This window comes from Tetrao urogallus (assembly GCF_951394365.1).
Source record: "Tetrao urogallus genome assembly, chromosome: 2".
Taxonomy (NCBI): Eukaryota; Metazoa; Chordata; class Aves; order Galliformes; family Phasianidae; genus Tetrao; species Tetrao urogallus.
Window position 1 is genome coordinate 89,595,456 of NC_136814.1, and position 16,744 is coordinate 89,612,199.

A 16,744-nucleotide genomic window follows, 5' to 3' on the forward strand; every position below is an offset into this window, starting at 1 on the left:
TAAAAAGTACCAACCGTATAAATTGTCTGGCTAATAAGGGAAGAATTGACTTCATGCCAATTTTTATGGTTAGCTTCCCGTTTATCCATATAATAACCAAGGACTGGGGAGCCTCCACTATACTTTGGTGCTTTCCAGCCAAGGGTCATTGAATGACCATCGCAGTTCAGAAGTGTGATGCCATGAGGATATGATGGGCAAGCTATAAAAAAAAAAAAATCAAAATTAATTTCATCTCCAAACATAATTATGGAAGCTCCTGTATGGAACAACTGCCTATTGTCCTGGCCTCTCTGGAGGTGGTAAGAAGAAATAGATGAAGGTTGACATTCATCGACACTTGCTGAACGTTTCTGGAGACACAACAGTGGATGTGAGCACAGTGCAGCATTGGGTGGTGCATTTCAGCAGTGGTGACAGCAACAGCGCGTCACCTCTGCTGGTCCAAATTTTTACAAGCGTGACATTCAGGCTCTTCTTCAACACTCGTGAAAACGCATAGCTAATGGTGGTGAACGTGCTGAAAATCAGTGTTTTGTAGCTGAGAATTTGATCTATCAAATATTGTTGTTGTGCTCTTTGTATTCACTGAATTTTCCATGGAAATAAATGAGACATTACTTTTGTAGTGAACTATGTAAGTCCCTTACGAACAGTTAAGCTAAATTTCTTTTAAGACAACTAAAATGGATTAAAGCCATTCACATCCTGTATGTTCTTATCATGTCTGTTTGCTCTGTGTTTGGTGACATACTACATGCAACTCTCATTTCAAAACATACAGTGACAAAGTAAAAGGTGTGAGTGCATTTATGACATATGAGTGACAAATATAAATGAGCTTGTGCCCCACCTACCCATATGAGACAGACTTCGCCCTAAAAAAAATTCAAGAGTAGATTTGTCAGTAAAATCTCATGCAAAGTTAGGAAGGCATCCTTTAATATTTGTTCTGAATTGTAAAACTTCTAGAGTATTTTTGACAAGGTTATTTGTTGGTCTTCCCTAAGAAGTGCAGGCCATTTGGCTGGGCAGTAGTTGATCCATTTTAAGTATTTCAGTGAGAAACTGAAACAGTGAAGAAATGAAAATTGCCCAAATCTGTATACTTTATGTTCTAAACATTTTTTCAGCCCTGTACTCTCCATGTGTCATTCCTACTGGAAGTAGAACCATGGGTTCTCACACAGGAATTTTGCTTGCAGGGTACAAGAGGAGGCAGATTGCTTTCTGACCTTGAACAGCCCAAGGCAATTTTCTGTTTAGTCCAGCCACATACTAATAAAGTTTTCCAAAGCTCTCTAATTTGAGCAGATTCCATTCTAAACTAATTTACACCACTCCACGTCACCCAGAAGCTACTGCCGAACATCATCAAGATTTACTATTTCTTACAGATGAGGAACTGCAGGAATCCTGGGCATTATAATGAATCTGACCCAATATTTCTAAGTCTGTATGAATAACTTTTGCTTTTAATATCATCTTTTCTTTGTGCAGCAGCCACATCCTAAAATATAAACTTCAGTGAGGAAATGTGTTCAATGGCTACGAAATATACTGTTATAGTAAATGAGCTGGTTGTTTCTTTAATGAGTTACATTCAACAAGAAGTTTAGTTGCACCAATTTGTACTTACTAAGGGCTGCTTGTACTTTTATAGCCTCTGACTCCTGTGAGTTTTCACTGAATCCTACAGCATTCACAGCTTTCACACGGAAGATGTACTGTTCACCAGTTTCCAAACCATGAACAACAAATCTGTGTTTAAAAAACAAAAATAGCATTACATTTTTTCAATATATCCTATAAAACCATTCTTTGCTGTAACATGAAATCTTGACAATCATAAATTCAACATGAATACTTCACAAAGGAAAATACTTCCAGGAGGGAAACTGAAATATAATTTTATGATTGAATACAATGTATTTGGATATAACACTGGAAAAACAGCCAGAGGATTCATATTGAATTGCTAGTGCTGATCTACTGGATGGAATCATGCCAACTGTAGTATCTTTCATGTGAATATTGGTTTGCCAAATTCTAATCTATTCTTGGAAGACACTATAGTTTTCACTTCATTTTCGTAGTAACCATCCAAAGAAGCTTTCAGTTACGTTATAAGGTTCTGGGCAATTACTGTAGCATTAGAATAGTCACAAATATCTCAGCGCAGGACGGATTCACTATTTTCTTACTTTTGTTCTGTCCCTACCCTTTTGACCAACAGTTAGTCATCTACTTTTTCTCAGCAAATTACTTTATCAAAGGATTCAGCAGAACACAAAGTCACTCAAAATTAATTAGTAACTGACAAAATATACTAAAGAATATGATGTGCTTGTTATAAACCCATAAGAAAATATGCCTTACACATTTAAACTTAAGAAACATGTGGACCTACTGGAAAGGGCCCAGAGTAGGGTTATCAAGATTGTCAGAGGATTAGAGCATCTCTCCTATGAGAAGAGGCTGAGAGACTTGGGATTGTTCAGGCTGGAGAAGAAAAGACTCAGGGGATCTCATCAATATTTATAAATTTCTGAATGTGAGGTGCAGAGTGGACAAAGACAGCCTCTTCTCAGTGGTGCCCAGTGACAGAACAAAAGGCAATCAACACAAACTGGAACATAGGAGGTTCCTGCTGAACACCATGATGCATTCTGTGCTGCGCTGGTGATAGAGCACTGGCACAGGTTTTTCTGGAGGGGTTGCAGAGCGTCCACCTTGGAGATCTCGGAGATCTGTGTCCAAAGAAGGGCAGTGAAGCCATTGAAAGGACTGGAGAACAAGCCTTAGGAGGATCAGCTTTAGGGAACTGTGATTGTTTAGTCTGAAGAAAAGTGAAGACGTTATCACACTCTACAACTACCTCAAAAGAGGTTCTGGTGAAGTAGGGGCTAATCTCTTCTTTCAAGTAACTAATGATAGGATGAAAAGGAACAGCCTCAAGTTGCACCAGAGGAGGTTCAGGTTGGATAATTAAGGAAAGCTTCTTCTCTGAAAGAGTGATGAGGCTTTGGCACAGGATGCCCATTATAGCAGATACAGCTTGCCCTTTTTGCCCTGATGTCCATGTACTCTGAGCTCCTAAGAGAACTAATCTGTGAAGTTTATGAGTCCCTTCTTCTCCTCATACTTTCTCTCAGGTGCATCAGGTCTGTCCGTTTTATAACATAACTGAGACTTTAAGACTTATGCTTTCTCATGCTCAAGACATTCAGAATCACGCCTGCAGAACCTTATTTTATGATTAATCAAATAGATAAAAATGCCTCCCGTTTAGATGGAATAGAAAGGTGGACAAGGGAAGGAAGAGTCTGCCCAGCATAGTTTAGCTCAGAATCTGCAGACTATTTTTCCTCACACTCATCATTCACAACTATGAGAACACCATTGCTTAGTAGTTAAACTGAATTAAAACTAACTACAGTTTTTAAATCTCCCCAAAATACAGAAGTATTGTCAGTACCTGCTATAGTTAATAGGTTTGTGGTTAGCAGGTTCCCAATGATTTGATCCCAGCACAGAATAGTCAATGTAGTAGCCATACAAATTCTCTTCGTGTTTTGGTTTGTCCCATTGGACTACAACTGATGTTCTTGTATTCCTTGTGGCAACTACCCGACCAGGTGCTGATGGGACAACTAAGAAAAAGAGAAAAATATGTATTATTATGAAACACATTAAAATAAAAATAAGTGAAAGTAGACTCAATGCTGTACATTTATACCATATTAAATTACTTTGGCTATGGTTTTTCCTGCTATGTTATTTTTGTTATATGATTTATATTTTAGTATGAGAGGAGAGAAATCCAGAGCACCTATATAGATGGCTACATAAATCTACTTAAATTTAGACGTAAGTCTCAAATTCAATTCCCTTCTACCACTCAATTCAGTTATGTCATTTTCGATGGCCTCGCATACTTCTTTTTCCCTCTAGTTTTCACTCAAGAGAAAAAGCCATCCCATAATCTGTACATAATGTTTAGCAGTCCCATGAAGTTGTCTCAGCTACCCTTAGGAATGCTGTTCCAGAAACTGAATGAAATCATGTGTATCTGATACATTTTAGCTCAGGTGGTTAACTCCATCTCTGCAAGTACTCCTGCAGTTTCTCTTTAAAATAAAATCATCTGCTTTCTGCTTTCAACTGTAATGATGATTTATTCAGAACTTCTTGTGTTAACTTCTAAGGGGTAGTCTATTTTCTGTACTAAGTTAAATAAATACAGCGTTATTATTTCCTACTTTAGGGAATGTTGAATAGTTTAAATACTTTTTATTCATTAATGAAATATCAAATCAAGAATACATAAAAGCAAAAGATGATTTTATTTCATTTTGTATAGTAAGACATCGAGAAAAAAGAGAGTGGTTTTAAAAATTATGGTAAATGTTAAGAAGGCTACATCTGTCAATATTTATTGCATGTGGTATATCAGATGTAATAACTTTTTCAACTTCTAGCAAGTGTACTAACAAGTTACGTTCTTTGAAGGTAACAGCTGTCAATACATGAGGCTGTCACATTTAAGCTTTGCTAAACCTCAAGAGTAGACCAGATATTTAAGTAACAAGAGGAATAACCACTCCCTAAATTTTCACTTGTGTCATTGAATGTGGCCCCAAAACACAAACTTCATTTTCATGTGGAATGTTACCATTGACCAAGAAGATGCATCTTTCCCCATCACTGAAATCTAATCATCTGCATGCCACAGGAATTCTGCACCAGATGTAATTTGCAACTTAGAATACTAGGAAAGAAAGGAAAGGCTACCTTATCAAGCTGAAAATGTAGGAAATTAAGTAGTATGTAATTTCCTGAGCTAGACAAAGTAATTATCCAAGTTAGTGATAACCCATGTTATCTTTCGACAAGTCACATGTCGAGAGCACTATGAGGAATGACTAACTAAAATTCACTTAACTTTTTAGGAACTATTGTTCTCATCAGTATCAAAGATTTCGGAACGCTTTCAAAATTTAACAACTTGGTCTTTTTTAAATTCTGCAATATTGAACACAAATTAATTTGATTACTATTATTGTAATCAGACTAATTTAATTACAGTGGTAGTTGTCTCATTATATTTTGTACAATACAATATCAATGGTATTTAATATTAATGCCTTACAATTAATGCCTTACCAACAGTATCCTGTGGTTGAATAGGTTCTGTGATTTCAGATGGATCACTGATGCCATGCTTGTTTGCTGACAAGACTCGGAAGACATACGGTTTTCCTTCTGCAAGGTCAAACACTGCATAGCGAGGAGATTTTACAGCAACCTGTGCATTGACTCTTTGCCAGCTTCCACTGCCAACCATAGACTGGAAAAAAAGAAAACAGAAAAAAAAAAAGAAATAAAAATCTGCAAATCACTTCTGGGAACTGTCAAAAACAAGCATATTGCTATATTGCACCCTGCCATGAATTTGTTCATGAACTAATGGATGATGATTATTCTCAAATGCCCTACTTTAGCATATGCAAATTCTCATAACTTGTGCATTCAATTACTCTACAAGAAAGGTCTGAGTACTTCATTGTCTCCCTATCTGTCTAGACTTCAATATATGGGCTCTTGTACATATAGCTAACCTTCATTTAGGGCCATGACTGTGAGCTATGATTAGTCCCAAAAGATTGGTCCCGAAGGTCTCATGCTCTGTAAAATTTATTTGAACACCCAAAGGTTCAGTATAACCCAGATTAAGCAGAAAAGTATGTTGTGGTGTGAGGTTACTTTACAGTCTGCCATATATTTATGTACTCTGTTTAGAAAGGTCACATCCCTAGAATCATTCATCAAATTAAATAATTACTTTTGAATACTCTCTGTTATACTGCTTTTGGTATAGTTGCTGAGCTAGTTAGTATTATAACTACACATAGAAGAGAGCCAGCAAACCAGCACTCTCAGAAAGTTCTGCCATTGGATTCCCCAGGTAATTTCTTGACCCAAAACAAAGATTAATCATATTGTAGTTCAATATGTTTAGTAAAATGCAAGTGCCCAGTAAATAGCGTAAATAAATTGCCTTCCAACACAGAAACATGCATAAAAATTAAATTTTCATAAATTATCAAGCAAAGAGTCCAAAAACAAAATTTAATAGACTGCAGACTTCTCACAGAAGAGATCATGTTTCATGGGTCCTTGGAAACTATCCTGTACATTACAAGGCTTACTATAGGTAAATAATAAAAAAGTAAACATCTGGAGCCCATGTATCAAAATCTTCCTTTATACACACTAAATTCATCTATTGTTGTCTACAGCAAAAAAGAAAAAAAAGTAACATTTTCTTCTTTAATAAGATGGAAAATCTCAACTTTATTTTATTTTAGTTTTTGGAATGAAAAACATAAATAGCTGCATTTCGGTTTCATAGAGGCAAGAATCAATATCATATTTAACCCTGCATTTTGATCCAATATATGTGTTAGAAAGGCTTTAAGGGAACATTGCTATGCTGAATTCACTTTCAATTTGTGTTTCCTGAGGCCTTTAAAAACTCCTTTTATTACTCAGGGCAGAGATTTCTTTATTTGAAATTAATTAGAAAATGTGCTTTCCTAAATTATCAAGCTTTCCTAAATTATCAAATGACTGTGCAAAGCAAAAACCAAACATACACTTACGTACTGATTGGGATATTCACTTACACAAGTTATCTGTATGCCAAAGAATTTTACAGTCAAGTATTAATTAGTGTAATGAACTCTCTTTTTTTCTTAATAATAATAGCCTTTTAGTTTTCATTCTCAGTTTCTCTCAGTAAGTTTGGCATTTAATTAAGACTCATTTGTTCCTTTCTGCCACTGCCGTACAGTTTCTGAAGCTATATAAAGCGTTGCCTTTAAAATATGCAGATATCTGTATTTTCAAATTCACAATTATACTGAAATTCAATTAAATCTTAATGTCCACTCAGTAGAAACTTTCATCCCAGCTTTTCATCTTGAAGAGTTCTGCATGTTCTGGAAACAAGTAGGTATTTTCGGGTCTCACCTCATCCAAGTCATTATCTAATACAAACAAAGTTTTGGTTTCTCTTTCACTGCTACAGAAAAGTGAAGGTAAATTACTCAAATTATAGGCAGCTAAACTTAAGATAAATCCTATACTTTCTGTCAGACTGTGATTGAAAGCATGCTTTGGTGTCAGGTTTTTTGGTTTTTGGGTTTTTTTTTGTTTGTTTGTTTGTTTGGTCAGTTGTTTTTTTTCGTGGAAACCATAGTTGGAGATCAAAAAATACTTTCAGTTGATTTACCAATACAGAAGAAAGACCTAATTCAAAATTCTTAGTTTAAATTGCATTATATTTATACATAAGAGCAGATATTTACATCCAGGCATAAGTACAAATAAGAAATAACATGATACTTTGTTGCATAGAGGGAAAACAAAACATTTATTTCTATGGAATTTGTCATTAGTTTTCCTGAATGTGAAAAGCAGAAAGGGAGAAATCGTAAACATACTTTCTGGTAAATCTTGTGAGTGATCTTCATGTTATAGCACCCAGACGGCAATATATACTGATAAAGTAGAGCTGAAGGGCTCTGGAAGTGGAGATTTCAAAGTGACTTAGAAGGGAAAAGCAGAATGGTAGGCTGCAAAAAGTGCCAAAATACTCACAGAATGATTGGCTAAGAAATGAACTTCAAAGGAATGTGCTGAGCAGTTTCGAAAAGAAAAAGCTTGCACAGTAAGGTCCTAAGAAAATGTTGTCACAATATTTAAGATGGAAACTGAGCATGTGGTAGTTTTATGGATGGTTTCACTGTTTGTGAATCGTTAAGAGGAGGCATATGCTAGAGACATCATTCATAAAAACTAAATATAGCTTCGCATGTAGGAGTTTTAGAGGTCAGGTGTGAGGTCCAATTTACTTACAGAAGTGATGGCAAAACATTGCAAGGAAGAAAGACTACAACGTCTGGCTGTATTTCAACATAATTTAGATACCTGACTTGGGGGCAGCTGTATCTAAATCTCTGTAGGCCACAGGGGAGAACAAACATCTACTGTGATCAACAAAATTCCCTATCAACTTCAAGGGAAGAGGAAGGCAACAAAAAAGATTGATGGGCAATAGTGAATCTGAGAGACACAGCTACTGGCCTTATAGGGAATAAACTGGAAATATTTGGTTATAGCAGAGGGTGAAGTAAGCATACAAAAAGAAAAGTGGGTATCAAGTTATGAGTCACTGCTTTTTCCTTGCTTCTTTGCAAGACTAGCATAACATCTCCTTTAATACAGGCAAGGTGAAAACTGGCAGTCTTGTCTATAGGGATATGAAATATAAGATGGCTTTTTTTCCATTAAACTGCTGCCTTACACATGTAGTTTGTTCTCACTTCAGACAGCAGTAATCAAATTGCAGAGTGGTAACCTTTTCCCCAAACCTTGAATTTCAATATTCATTAAATCATTTGATTGTCCAGGCTTCTCTAACATCCCATCACTAAATCCTGCGAGACTTCAGAAAGTGCTAGTTTAATTGTTCGTTCTGCAGCTCTAAAAATGAGTTGAATATAACTGCATGTGGCAATGAAACCCTTCATCATCAAATGCCTCTGTACAGTACACTACCTTCTCAATGAAATACGTCAGTGGCTCCCTGCCACGAGGAACAGGTGGATCCCAGCTGAGCACAACATATGTTTTGCTGATTTCTGAAGCATGTACATTGGTGGGAGGGCCTGGAATCTGAATATCGCCTGGAAGAGTAATAAGCATAGCAAGTGTAAAACAGTGGATTAACCTCAGAGTCAGCTCATGCTACAGCTCATCTTTCTGACCTCCCACCCTGCAGCACAATCTCAGCTATGATATCATACTTGCAGTGCACTTGCTCACTTCAATTCCATTTTGAGGAATTGAGTTGCTTATTTACTTTTTCAGTAAAAGTTAAATATGTCCCTGACAAGCTGTGCATTTGTCACATATTTTTTCTCTTTCATCACATCTGAATTATTTTTATCTGCTGGGCAGAATGCCTTGGAAAAATCTGCTCATATATGCAAATAAGATATTTCTTGATCAAAGACAGAAGCCCAGTGTGTTAATACAAGAACTTCAACTAGAGGATATCTGCAAAAGAAGAACAGGAAGGAGAGACACAGCTTAAAACAAAGTGGAAAGCAGGAAAGGAAAGAGAACTCACTACAGTATAATGCAATGGTATTACCGGCCAGCCTAAAGCATTTCTAAAAACTGTAGAGCCTCTACCAGTTGACAGGTGACTCTACCAGTTGGAATGACCTAACCATAACCCTCTCCCTTCTTGCTCTGCAGGGCTACCAGGAAGGTGAGGCAGGACCTGCATGCCCAGTTCCAGGCTGAAGGAATTCAGCATGGCTCTTCCACTGTCACCCTCCACAGCATGAGAAGAAGCCAGTTTCCATGCCAGTAGGATTACAGTGCTGTAAAGCCCAGACCTATGCAGGAACGCTTCAGACATAGCTATACATCTCTGAATGAAGCTTCCTCTTGATGACAGTTCAGAAACTGTTCAGAAACATGTTCAACTGCAAATATTTTATTCTTTTAAGGCTTACAAAAGGAAAAATTTTTGTTGCTTTAAGGTCAGTTTACCCATTTCTCGTACTAACAGGGAGCACATGTACCCTAAATTTCCAGATTTCAACAACAAAAAAAGAGAAATGTGTTTTAATAGTAATCTTTAAATTGCAGAAACAACGTTGTGGCATACCCCAAGAGAACGTATTTTTTCTTAGTGTTTTCTAGTATTTGATTGCCTGCAGATACTTTTTCTTCAAGAAAGGCACATGAATCAGGTGAGTCTAAGACAAAATTGCTGACTTGCAATCAAGAAAACAATTTTAAACATTAAAAATAACAATTTGCAAAACACTGTGTGTAGTCAAAAGGCTTCCAATTGGTTTTACGTAACTCATTATATTTTTTTACATTCTTGAAAAAACAAAGCTGGCAGTTTCTAATGGTATAACATGATGATACAGCCCTCTCTCAGAACAAGAGGTCACCAGGCACTAAAAAAGAGATCTGTTTGTGGTCTATGAGATCCATTTTTCAGTAGTGTTCTCCAGTTTCACAAATGAAACTAGTGATCTATCTGAATCATATTCTTTTACTAAATTTGAAGAAATAATGATACAGAAATCCAAATATCATTATTCCTATCCTATTATATCCATATTCCTATACCAGACTGGCTGCTTAACTCCCATGACCATTCTCAAGTAATCCTGAAAGGAGGAATATGTATTTTGAAGTAAAAGAAAAAAAAAATCAGACAAACATATTCCGATTCTATAATGTAATTTTGATTCTATAATATCCACAAAAATTCATTTAGGGTACCATGGCCAAAATAGAATAATTTCATCTGTCCTACCTGTGCACTGGAGAAAAACTTCAAATTCGCCATTCGATTGCACCTATTCTCAGGTGGATTTTCTTTTATTAATTTCTTATTGGAATTACAACTTTATAAGCTTACTTTGCTAAAGACAGTAGATTTTTTTATATATATAGAGCTATTATAGTTAACATTTTTGACAGTTTAAGGAAAAAGAAGATCATTATCCAAGCAAAAAAAAAAAAAAAATAATAAACCATGGCATATAGAAACAACCAAAGATGGAAGAAATTTGGGCTTTATCTCAAAAGCTGGCAGTGATCTCTTCAGTTCTCCTGACAAAAACAATGTCCAGTCCATAACCTTAGCCTTAACAACATCATCTCCATTCAGAGAAAGATATATTAATTACATAATCACGATGGATTATGTATGTGGTTGGTGGTTTTTTTTCTTTTCTTTCTTTTTTTTTTTTTTTTTAAGAAAACAGAAACAACTTGCTCAGGTCACCAAATGTAGTCGAAAAAACTATATTTAGCTCCTAGCAGCATGCATGGAAGGGAAATGTGAGTGATTAAATGCAATATTAAGTTGTTTAAATGCAGCCTAGCACTAGCCAAAGCAAAAGGTGAGGAGATATTATCAGCACTTAATGCAATTAGTGCAGTCAAGAGTGTGGTGCTGTCTGTCCTTGTGTTTGCTCAGGCTCGCAAGCCAAAATATCTGACTATATTTATTATTATAAAGCATTTATTCACTAGGAGGATTTCTTTTCAAGCTGTTTCAAATTACAATGCTAAATTCCTGGGATTAAAACAGACAAAATGAAATCACAGAAACATAACATACCTTCAAGGTCATCTTTTCTGATAACAATCTTTCTCCCTTCATCCACATGAACAGCTGTTAAGCAAAATATTCTGTTTAACATATTTGTAAATGTTGCGAATTACTGTGCATCATCTATTAAAAAGCCTGTGTACTTCTATTTCCATAATTTTATTATCAACTGAAAGTCATACGCTGCTTCATTCACTTTCATAGGTAAACTGAGCAAGACACTACTATTTATGATGTGATAAACTGTAAGAACCATAGTCACAATAGTTTTATTCTATTCTGTCACAATTGTATTGTGATTTGGAATTTTGCTATAGGAATTAGTCATAAAGCCAATGGAAAGAGTATATTCAGCTCAGGTTTTACAGACTATACTGGGACAGTGGTCTGCCATCTTCATAATCAGTTTAATTCCTTTCTACATAAAAGGAGCACACAAAACTGAAGGTGCACAAATAGATGATATATGGAATAAAAGTAGTCCCCAGAGCAAAACACTCTTCTGACTCTTCTCATGGAGAAGCTCTCATAAGGCTTCTCTGCAGACTCTAGAGGCCTTTAGCATAAGACCAGCATTCAGAAAGGCTTTTGTTGTTATTTTTTTTCAATTAGATTGACTTTTTCCATCTGCCAGAAAAGTGATAATATCAGATAGGTCAACCAGTAGCAGGGGAGCTTTGTGCCAGTACTGGCACTTCTCTGAGGTGAAAAAAAAGTTGTGGATAAATACAGCAGTCCATGGATTGATGAATTTATATCATAATTCCATTTCTATTTTTTTCTAAAGCAGGCATATTCAACTACTTTTCCAAATGTTGCTGCTAGCAAACATAGAAGATTATGAGACCTCTGGGCCCATTTCACATTGCAAATGATACAAGCTGCCAGGGCATACTGTCTCTTCTGAAAACACTGTTCTTTGTAGTAATTCATCTTGTTTATACTTAATGCTTATCAACAATAACTGAGATAGAATCCCCAGGGATTGTCCATGCGGATCTTGGCATTCCATTTATATCCCCCCAACCTTGAAACTAGTGAGATATTCATTCAAAGGAAGAAGCAAATGCTGCTCCTGAGCTTACTTAAACGAGCAGAATCTGAAAAAAAGTTAGATCAAATATTCAATATGTGTTCCAGCCTTGTACAACCTACTTTGTGTTCTTTCCAGGTCAACGGGGTCAAGAGCTGCAACTGGTTCAGAGACTCGAGAAGGCCTGCTAATGCCAGCACTGTTCACTGCTCTCACACGGAAGATGTAAGACCGTCCTTCACAAAGACCAGTCACAGGATACTTGCAGATTTTTACAGGTGCATCATTGCACTGGACCCAGTTCTCCAAACCTACTTCACATCTTGAAGTAGCAGAAGACAGCATTTATCAGTGTTGTTCCACAATAGAAATACAGCATCCCACACACACCAAGTCAGATTCACAAAAGCCACTGAACTATCACTTATTAATGAAAGCTACACACTTCATATGATTTCTTCACATCAGGTAACCAGTGTTCACCTTGTTCATATTTATTCATAATGCAATTGTGAATGCCATTTTTCTTGCATGGTTGTGGGTTGTTTTTGTCCTTGTCAACTCTCTGTGCTTCCATTTAGTTCTTTCTCTACCTTGCCATATAAGGCATAAGTTATTCCACTTTTATTTTTATACGTATCTCTACAGAACATGCTGAAATTGCAACTTTCACCTAATCTTTTCTGTCTCATTCTTGTCATATTTTAATCAAACAGGCTTTTCTCTCTGACAGTGGTTTAGTTACTGCAGATGACTGCAGGAGTCATCAAGAAGCACAGTGATGTCCACATACTGGCTCCACTGTATGCCCACACATTTTTCCTCCTACTACTATAAACTTTAATGGAGAAGGCCGCCTTTTGCCCTGACAGTATCGTCAAAAACAGGGTCGTGATCAAAGGCTACTTCATGCTGCAGTAATCCAGGCAAAATGTCAAAAAGAACAGCTGGATAGATTACATACAAAATAGATGAAATATTACTATGATCTACTCACTGCACAAAATGGATATAACTGGTAGAGTCCTCAGTTTTTAAATTAATTTCTTCATGCTGACTGCTATTCATAAACCAACATTTTCCAGCAATTTCCAGACAGTTGTCTCTGAACTACCCTAAATTACAGGGTAGCAAACAGCAATGAACTATAAATGTTGCTTTTAAGTGCAGAATGTTGTACATTGTAAAATCATGTCAGTAATGTTTTTAGCTGACTGTCAGCTTCAGACAGTAAAGGTCAGATATTCTACCTTGGCTGCAAGGGGCAACCATGCACTTCAGTGAAAGAGAGATGCAAAATAACAATTGGACTCCCTGATCCTGGGCTGCCTGCACTGAGCTGAAAGTGAGCCAAATGCATTGTAGACTGGAGGAAAGAAAGAAGTGCCATTCTGATTTAAACTATTGGCTCTGAAGAGCCTATGCCTCAAGCCCCTCTTATAACATAGTTATGGCTAAAACAAAAAGGTAATGTAATAATTCTTAGATTCCAGGTTTTGCAGCATACAGACTACAAAGTCTAAATCTAATTCAAGGTACCCATAGATTCTACTCTTATAAATCAAATAGTGCCAGGGCCCATTCTCTGTTTTGGCCACATGAAAGCTATTGAGCATTTTCATTATCTGATAAAGAGTGGATGCTTGCAAATGATTACTGGGAAGGACTCCTGGTCCTTGCTATCTTCAAGATAGTGTCCAGGATTGCCTGGGAAAGTACTAGAAAATCAGAGCTAAAAATGTTCCAGAAAACATTTAGCAATGTAGGCAACTTACAGTGCCTGGGATCTGCATAGAAATCCAGCTAAAGAACATAAGTACATGGGAATATAATGGCATTTTTATTCTTCAGAATGTACATGGTTTTGACAATAAACAGAACTAAGTAAGTCCCAATGCTTACGTACTTGTCAACAAAATATCCAATGACTGGGTTCTGAGTGGTTGTATTTGGTGGTTTCCAGGTAACGATAACATAGTCTCTGTTAGCATCATGGCATTTAACATCCATTGGAGCCCCTGGTGCTCCCGCGATCAATGCATCAGCATCTGGATCACAAATAAAAGTAAATCCGTTTTGATTGTGAAATCCACAACAACTGCAAAAAGGAAAATTTTCAGCTGCTCTGCTAGTCTTTTATGTGAATGTGAGCCAAAAAAGAGTTTTGTCATACTCTAATTCACTGCGCTAATGAATCAGACCTGTATCTGTCTCTCCACATGGATAAAAATGTTCTGGAATGTGTTTTTTGATCTTTCCTACTGAGAGCTGTAGCTAAATGGGTTACTGATCAGACCAAGGTACTCAGTAACAAACGTATAGCTGAGGAAAATAAATCTCTCAGGGAATTAAAATTTTTCAAACTCTTGATTCATTTCTAAGGCTGCTTTTCATATAAAATTTTACAGTACCAACAAGCCTAGGTAATGAATGTACTTTCATTAAGATATCCTTATGCGGCTTCATTTTTGAGATATTGACTATAGACCCAAGGCTTCTAATGGAGTCTACTGACAGATTTTTTTCCTTTCAAAGAAAGGTTTCCATAACATGAAAAATTCATGTAGGAAGTCCAAATGTATTCTTTCATGGATTTTTGTTTGTTTGTTTGTTTTCTGAAATAACCAAATAAAAGTTACAAGTTTAATTTGAACCTAAATCTTGGTGTTTTCTCAAATTTTCTCAAGATATGTTCCAAAAGTACTGTCATTTTATAACAATCTACATGCTTTAAAAATGCTCATAGATTTGCTTTATGCATTTTTCTTGCAGCTGAATCTGAAGTATTTCAGAAGAGGATCCTTAGGTAATGAGAACATAATTTTCCCATATTGAAAAGCAATCAGTTTTGAGGTGGCTGAAATTCAGTCAAGCTGCAGTCCTGGTACACATGAAAGGGGAAAAAAAATAGGCAAGACAAAGGAAAACAAAAGGCACACAGACTCTGGAGTACATAGCTCAAGGCCAAGATTCTGTGCATGTGAATGCATTTGCATCAGACGAAGTGCAAAATGGACCATTGAGGTACCTAAAATTAACTCACCACCATGAGAATATTTTCTAGGAAAATTACTATAAATTAGTGAACATTTTTTTCACTTGGGTAGTTTCTTTTTTAGAAATCAAATGGAAGTAAAAATCTTTTGCATATTGTTTCCAGAGAGATCAGGGAGGCTTGTTAAATATATATTGAAAAGCTGATGAAGCCTATGGGCTAGTCCCACAAGAAAGATGGACCTCAGCCACTCAAAAAAACATTCATGCCTCTCCACCCCACACAAATTGGCTGGAAGACACTTCTGCAAGTATCTTTCCAAGATCAGCCCAGATCTCTATGGATTTAAAATTACTGCAGCTCCAACAGCTTCAGGGTGGCTGCACCAGTTTGCAATGACTAAGCATGTGGTCAAATGTATTTAAGAGAACGAAAGCACTAACCAGCCAGTTATTTTCATTTCAATCAAAAAAAAATTAAATAAATAAAAAGAAAGACTTAGTTTTGTACAGCTGTACGTATGGGAGCTCATTCTCCCTTCATAGAGAGTTGTGTATGCAAATGCAAGGGCAAATTCTGACCTTTATTCCATTTTAACACATTCATCTTTCTTTTAGCTATGTCTCTTGTGAAAACTGTATTTCTACAATGAGCTAATTTCTTACTTTGCTTCTTTTTCTGCTTATTAAGCTGAGTGTGCCTGGTATGTCAGTGGGAATATTTCTTTCTCATCCAGAATTTGAGTGTGCCCAACAAGGCTTGTTCCCACTTGGTAATGTAGATAAAACAACTACAGCGCAGACTGTTAGCATGCAAAGACATTCATTTCCTATTGGGAAAAGAGAAATTAAAGAAAGATATAAGCTGTTTTTTTACAAGAATGATGTATCTCGTTCTCCAAGAAGAATCACGCACTTCTTGAAGCTCTCACTCATGTAGAGCAAGTGTATTGTGTCTAGTACAAACTAGTATATAAATCAAACTACTGTTAAATACCACCATGCCACCTTTCTTTCTGCATCATTTATTGCATAGGGTTTTTGAACGAAACTGCTCTTTCTACTGCTATTTTAAATTTCTCCCAAGAAAGGGGTGAAAACCTTACCTCTGACAAACAGGAAAGCACTGTATTCATTCACTCCACCTTTTGTAACCATTCGCAGGGTGTATAAACCTTCATCATCTTTGTTCAGATGAGTGAAAGACAGAGCTGCCTGGCCTTCTCCAAAATACAGCTTTGTCCACTTGGAGTCCTTTATCAGAACATCTGGAACAGAAGACCCACGTTAGCACACTGAACAGCACAATGCCCTAGCGTAACCCTGTGCTAATGAGAGGCAAAAGTACACCAGCTTTATACTAACTTTATTCAGAGGGACAGTGCTTTGATGCCATGAAAACTCTACAGAAAGTAACTTGCGACTCCCTAAGCATATTTCTTCAATGAATTTGAGAATATGAGGTCTCAGACTATACTATACAGTGCAAACCTCTGAAC

At 36.5% G+C, this 16,744-nt stretch overlaps 1 protein-coding gene across 1 annotated transcript in view; it reads right to left on the minus strand.

Moving 5' to 3' along the window:
• Positions 1-16,744, minus strand: part of MYOM2 (myomesin 2) — a gene marked incomplete at both ends in the record, with an annotated part of 66,002 nt that overhangs the window by 31,933 nt on the left and 17,325 nt on the right. The window contains 10 exons of the mRNA XM_079550376.1: positions 11-202; positions 858-878; positions 1,640-1,761; positions 3,479-3,653; positions 5,167-5,350; positions 8,626-8,753; positions 11,228-11,281; positions 12,374-12,573; positions 14,158-14,299; positions 16,352-16,513. Of these exons, the coding sequence (XP_079406502.1) occupies positions 11-202; positions 858-878; positions 1,640-1,761; positions 3,479-3,653; positions 5,167-5,350; positions 8,626-8,753; positions 11,228-11,281; positions 12,374-12,573; positions 14,158-14,299; positions 16,352-16,513 (1,380 nt within the window). The remainder of the gene's footprint in view (positions 1-10; positions 203-857; positions 879-1,639; positions 1,762-3,478; positions 3,654-5,166; positions 5,351-8,625; positions 8,754-11,227; positions 11,282-12,373; positions 12,574-14,157; positions 14,300-16,351; positions 16,514-16,744) is intronic.